Below are 6,271 nucleotides of genomic sequence, written 5' to 3'. Positions count from 1 at the left end.
TTGTGGAGGCCAGGTCATTTGATGCAGCACTCCATCACTCTCCTTCTTGGTCAAATAGCCCTTACACAGCCTGGAGGTGTGTTGGATCATTGTCCTGTTGAAAAACAAATCATAGTCTCACTAAGCGCAAACCAGATGTGATGGCGTGTCGCTGCAGAATGCTGTGGTAGCCATGTGTTTTACAGTCCTTTTTTGGTGGGCAGATCTGACACCTCTTCCTCTTACTTGCCCCAGCTGGGGCAGTGGCTAGGGCAGTGGCTAGGGCAGCTGACTCCTCAGGCTGATCACGAGATCTAGCCCTCTGAACCGCTTTCACAACTGCTGCAGATGCTTCTGTGTGGGGGAGATGCTCCCTTCTTCCGATGAATGGAGTTACACGTGTCTTTCCCAGCTGCTCCAGGAACACCCTCCTCTTGTTCCGCTGACGAGGCATCCAGCTAGGGTTGATCTCTCTCCATATGACAAAGGCATTGTAGGAGGAAACATCAATGATGTTGTGGAAGATGACCCGGGGCCAGCAGGCAGTCATCCTTCTGCAGATGTACATTCCAATCACCTTATCTAGGTTGTCCACACCTCCTTTGTTGCAGTTGTAGTCTAGGATGATGGCTGGCTTCCTGTCCTTACAATTGCTAATTTCAGCCTCTATGTGTAGTGTGCTCAGAAGTAGCACATTCTTGTTTTTCTTTGGGAGTTAGGAAACTAGAGTCGTGGTGGGTGTGAAGGCAAACTTTGATGAGAAGACCTCTCTTTCCTTTGGCGCAAGCAGTGCAGGTGGGAGCTCAGACTTGTTCTTTCGAACTGTTCCAACCATGGTGATTTTCCTCTTCAGGAGCTGCCGTCCGAGCTCATAAGAGGTGAAGAAATTGTCACGTGACATTGTGACCCCTCAGTCCCTCTGTCACATCAAGCACAACCCGCATCCCCTGGTTCTTCTCTGGGCTGCCACTGGTCGGCTTCCTGGTGTAGACTTGCATCTTCCAAGCTTAGCTGGATTTGGCGTCGCAGGTCACCCATGACTTGATTATATTTTGCTGGCTTGCTGGGCATATACGGCCGGAAAGGACAACGACTTTTGGAAAAAAGAGATTAGCATCATTGGTAATTATTAGTATCGGTGTCACAGAAACAGTCACTGAAGTCAGTCGTGAAAATCACTTTTATTATATATATATACTACCTCTGAATGGAACCAGTTGCTCATCCACTGTTACGTCAGGCCCTGGGTTGTAGAGGTATGGCAGCCGCTCCACCCACTTGACCTCTCTTATGGCTGCCAGTTTGTCTGTCGCACGTCTTGCAGGTCTTGACTCACGGTCATCAAATCGTAGCAGTCTTGAGTAAGTGCGAAAGAGTTTGAGTGGCGTCGTGTGTCACGCCCTGACCTTAGAGATCCTTTTATGTCTCTATTTTGGTTGGTCAGGGCATGAGTTGGGGTGGGCATTCTATGTCATTTTTCTATGTTTGGTATTTTTTTGTTTCGGCCCGAGTATGGCTCTCAATCAGGGACAGCTCTATATCGTTGTTGCTGATTGGGAGCCATACTTAGGCAGCCTGTTTTCCTTTGGGTTTTGTGGGTGGTTATTTTCTGTTTAGTAATTTTGTTACCTGACAGAACTGTTTAGCTGTTGCACTTTGGTTTTTTGATTCAGTGTTCATTCTAATAAATTACACGATGAGCACTAACCACGCTGCGCCTTGGTCTACTCTTTCAGACGGCCGTTACATCGTGGCACGGAAAATCGCCCTTACACTCTCTGCATCCCATAGACTAGCAGCAGTCTCACCTCGGGACCTGTATACTCCTGCTAAGATTAGCAGCCCTATGTAGGCATGCAGGTGTCGTGACGTTGTATTAGTTAATGTGATGACTGCAGCTCATCGAATGATTAACGGGTTATAATTGCGTGATTAAATTAATCAGGCAATTATTAACTCATTAACCTGGGGCACCATGGGAAAATTAGTTTTATTGAGTTTCTATTTCCCAAATTAACTCAAAGAATATCAGAATATCGCTTTTACAACAGTCGCTAATTAATCAATTTCCTCAACAGTCTCATTCTGAACGTCTGCACCCACCCAAGTCCCACCAATGAGTTTGTACCACACCAATTTTAGTTGATTCATTTATTTACTAGAAAGCTAAAATGATAATAAAAGATACACATACACAAATACACAGTCTAGGCTATTGGTTAGAACTCTGGCGCGTGTGACCCAAAATGGGGATTTAAAAGAGAGAGAAAAAGAGAAAGTACACGAGAGAAATATACATTTGGGTGCATTTATAAGCTATGCTTATTTTAACCCTAGCCTTGCCCCGAACTGCCGCTCTTATGGGTCAGAATATAATGATGTAATTACGTATTGAAGGTCTCCGCTGTGAGTCTCTGCGTGGACCGTTTAGTTTTCTTGGATGGCGCACTTCTCAGGTTGTCCTCACGATGTCAGTGTCCTTTTTGCTTAGTGGTCTGATTCCTCGCCCTTGTTCTGAAAGGGTTCTTCTGAGGACAGCCAGCCCTGTAGCTCAGGGCTCACAGCGTAGGAATGAAAACAGTGTAGTTACCCATCGCGCCACAAAAGCCGCGGCCCTTGCAAGCAAGGGGAAACCCTACTTCAAGTCTCAGAGCGAGTGACGTCACTGATTGAAACGCTATTAGCGTGCACCACCGCTAACTAACTAGCCATTTCACATCGGTTACACTAGGCATTGAGTAATGATGAGAGATATTGTCTCTAGAGACGTGTAAACCAGGTGATGTCACAGCATATGTGTGAGGTGGAACTAAATGGTTGGTTAAGGCATATTGAGCAGGGTTAGAGGCTCTACAGTGAAATAAGACAATACTCACTAACCAGGACAGTAATGGACAAGGCATATTGATATTAGTGAGAGGCATGCGTAGCCGAGTGATCATAGGGGTCCAGTGAGTGGTTGGGCTGGCTGGAGACACGGCGATTCAGACAGCTAGCAGGCCGGGGATAGCAAGCTAGCAGAAGGGCCTTAGAGAGAGGTCACCTCCTCGTGAGGTGACGTCGATAGACCTTGAATGAGTAAGTGTGTCCAAACTTTTGACTGGTACTGTACAATAAGAATAGAACACACAGGTTTTCCAAATACATATTTTATTATCCATTTCATAGCTCTTAGCTTACATCAACTCAGTACACCTCTGTAAAACTTATACATACATTTGGACACTTTGAAAAGCCAAAACTAAAAAGGTTTTCTCTGGCTCCAATTGGACAGAGGATATGAAACAACACAAAAATACTTTGTGGTACTGTGTGAAAACAGATGTTTTCATGTTTATCAGGAATACTGCACTTGCTGTTTATGAAACAGACCAACAACATTGATACATAGAGTTACACACAAACTGATATGAAACTCAAACACTTTCAAAATCAATACAGATATGATGAACAATAATAACCACATTTATTAAATGATTTGTATGAATACGGAAATCTCAGGTTAAAAAACGAACCATCCTGAAACAGCGTCTCTATGCATATTGAGATATTTAGCTGTTTGTAAAGGATAAATAGGGTAAATAACACAAACACACACACACATATAAATCATCTCCAGGTCATGAGATCAGAGACTTTTCTTCAGTTTAGATGTATTCTCCTGACGCTTGCTATGAACAGAACACACGCACACACACAACGTTAAACAAACATTCACACAACTTTTAAACACCTACACACATGCATGCACACACTTGCAAAACACACACACACACACACACACACACACACACACACACACACACACACACACACACACACACACACACACACACACACACACACACACACACGTGTACTCACAGCAGACAGCGTTGTACCCTCTGGGTCCAGTCTTGAGAGGGATCTGCACATACAAACTTGTCCATCCGAGTGTGGAAGCTGCAACAACACATCACAATGTCAACACATATCACACACACACATACACACACACACACCTACACACACCTACACACACACACACACACACACACACACACACACACACACACACACACACACACACACACACACACACACACACACACACACACACACACACACGCGCACACACACAAACACGTTACACACACATACACAGATAGTGAGTTAATCTCAATGGTTTTTCCTCAAAATGCATTGGAGAAGGTAAAGACAAAACTATTCTACACACAGATTGTGCTGGGCTGTGATTGGAGGATAACTCACATGACAGCGTGGATGTCACAGGAGGAAGTAATGGGCTGGTGGGTGTAGTTTTTCAGCCGTCGGCATTGCAATGGATGCCGAGTGTACTTCAGACAGCAATGTGCTACACACACGCAAGTGTGCGCACGCACGCACGCACGCACACACGCACGCACGCACACACACACACACACACACACACACACACACACACACACACACACACACACACACACACACACACCACACACACACACACAAGTTAAACAGTAAGATAGGGGGAGCATGTGTGTCTGCAAGAAAGACAATGTGTGCTTGTTTATGTTGTGTGTGTGTGTGTGTGTGTGTGTGGTTCTTTATGTTGTGTGTGTGCGTGTGTGGTTCTTTATGTTGTGTGTGTGTGTGTGTGTGGTTCTTTATATTGTGTGTGTGTGTGTGTGGTTCTTTATGTTGTGTGTGTGTGTGCTTGTTTATGTTGTTTGTGTGTGTGTGTGTGTGCATGTGTGTGTGTACGGTGGTGTGTGTGTGTGTGTGTGTGTGTGTGTGTGTGTGTGTGTGTGTGTGTGTGTGTGTGTGTGTGTGTGTGTGTGTGTGTCTGTGTACGTGTGTGTGTGTGTGTGTGTGTGTGTGTGTGTGTGTGTCTGTGTACGTGTGTGTGTGTGTGTGTTTGTACTATGGCTTGTGTGTGGTGTGTTTGTGTTAGCACTGTTAGGTTTTAATTCTCAGAGTAAAAAACTCAACAGACACTAAGTTTAATTCTTCCCAGATGGTCAGTACAGTTGCATTCAGACAAATACATTTTCACACAAGCACTGATATTTAACCGTTCCTCATAGGCTGAGTCTCTTCCTACACATCTGTACAAACATCGTTCTTTACTGCTGGGCAGGACACTAGTGGTACGGGCCATGAACTTTTATTTCTCCCTTAAGGTGACCTGACCTCAACCCCCCTCCATCACTAATTCATGGCTCTCTCCCCTTATCAATGCCTGCTACATGTAATCGCTTCCCTGCACTCAACACTTCCAGGCTTAATTGCACACACTATATACCTTCCTCCTATAACCATTAACTTCTGGTGTAGACCCTCTAAACCTTAGCACTCCATCCAAGTGACATGAATAAGTATATTTCATATTCTCAGAACTCAACAGCACTGACCTGGTTGTGTGGAGGGGATGAGGGTGAGGAGAGATAACAGCACAGCCAGGACACACACTCTACAGCGTAGCATCCTGATCTTCAGATGGGTTCCACAGAGACAGAAAGTAGGGAGAGTGAGATAGAGTGTTTCAGTAGATGTGTGTGTGTGTGTGTGTGTGTGAGAGAGAGAGAGAGAGATAGAGTGTTTCAGTAGATGTGTTATCTGTAGTGTGTGAGAGAAAGATCGGGAGTTTGTGTTCTTTAAGTAGGGCTCGGGCTGGATTTCCCCCAGATAGCAGTGTCATGGAATGTATTGGCAGGGGGTGTTGATGTGGGGTGAGGGGCGTTGTTAGGCTGTTGAGCAACTGTTGGTATGCTCAGTGCTCAGGTGTATTGCGTGTGTGCATGCTCTGCCAGTGAGATTTATTTTCTTCTCCACTTCCTCCTTGGCTGCAGATTAACTACTGATCTTGTTTTCCTCCACTGAAAGATAATGCTGAAATGTAAGCAGTGCGTAGGAGTGGAGTGGAACAATCTTACCTGAGGAGTGTGTAAACAGCTGAATGAATGGGAGTTGATATAATGACCATAGACTAAAATAGGATATGACCTTCACAAACTGCTCAGGTAATATAATCCCAGCCATTGTGTCAAAGTCTTCAGTTTGACGTCACAGCTGTGATGGAGTACTTATTGTGGATCCAAACTATCATTGACACCAATAGATATAAGATTTGCTTCATTGTTAATTGTTACTGAGACATGGAAATGTGTATTTTTATACATGAATAAACCCAGGGAGAGGTTAGTGGACAGGGTTAGTCACAGTTTTAAGGTGGTAAAGTGGAAGACATTATTCACCTGATTACAACTAGGCAACTTTCTTGACGGTTCAACTAGATGGCAGATGGCAGTTC

The 6,271-nt window shown here is 44.6% G+C and overlaps 1 protein-coding gene across 1 annotated transcript; it reads right to left on the bottom strand.

The window, feature by feature from the left end:
- Window positions 1-3,112: 3,112 nt before the first annotated feature.
- Window positions 3,113-5,610, bottom strand: ccl20b (chemokine (C-C motif) ligand 20b). Its single transcript, XM_045710922.2, has 4 exons — window positions 5,373-5,610; window positions 4,231-4,333; window positions 3,844-3,921; window positions 3,113-3,650 (listed from the first exon to the last, which is right to left on the bottom strand). Exons 1-4 carry the CDS (start codon window positions 5,443-5,445, stop codon window positions 3,608-3,610), a joined length of 297 nt encoding a protein of 98 aa, XP_045566878.1. The 5' UTR covers window positions 5,446-5,610; the 3' UTR covers window positions 3,113-3,607.
- Between the last annotated feature and the right edge of the window lie 661 nt (window positions 5,611-6,271).

This window comes from Salmo salar, chromosome 29 (genome assembly GCF_965601325.2).
Source record: "Salmo salar chromosome 29, fSalSal1, whole genome shotgun sequence".
NCBI lineage: Eukaryota > Metazoa > Chordata > Actinopteri > Salmoniformes > Salmonidae > Salmo > Salmo salar.
The sequence above is the reverse complement of the archived record's forward strand: the minus strand, read 5'-3'. Positions and strand labels throughout refer to the sequence as shown.

Coding starts and splice junctions, on each gene's coding strand:
- ccl20b (XM_045710922.2), bottom strand. CDS start 5,445: ATGCTACGCTGTAGAGTGTGTGTCCTGGCTGTGCTGTTATCTCTCCTC. Junction 3,922..4,230: donor TGTGACATCCACGCTGTCAT/GTGAGTTATCCT, acceptor GTGTTGTTGCAG/CTTCCACACTCGGATGGACA. Junction 3,651..3,843: donor AGGGTACAACGCTGTCTGCT/GTGAGTACACGT, acceptor TTCTGTTCATAG/CAAGCGTCAGGAGAATACAT.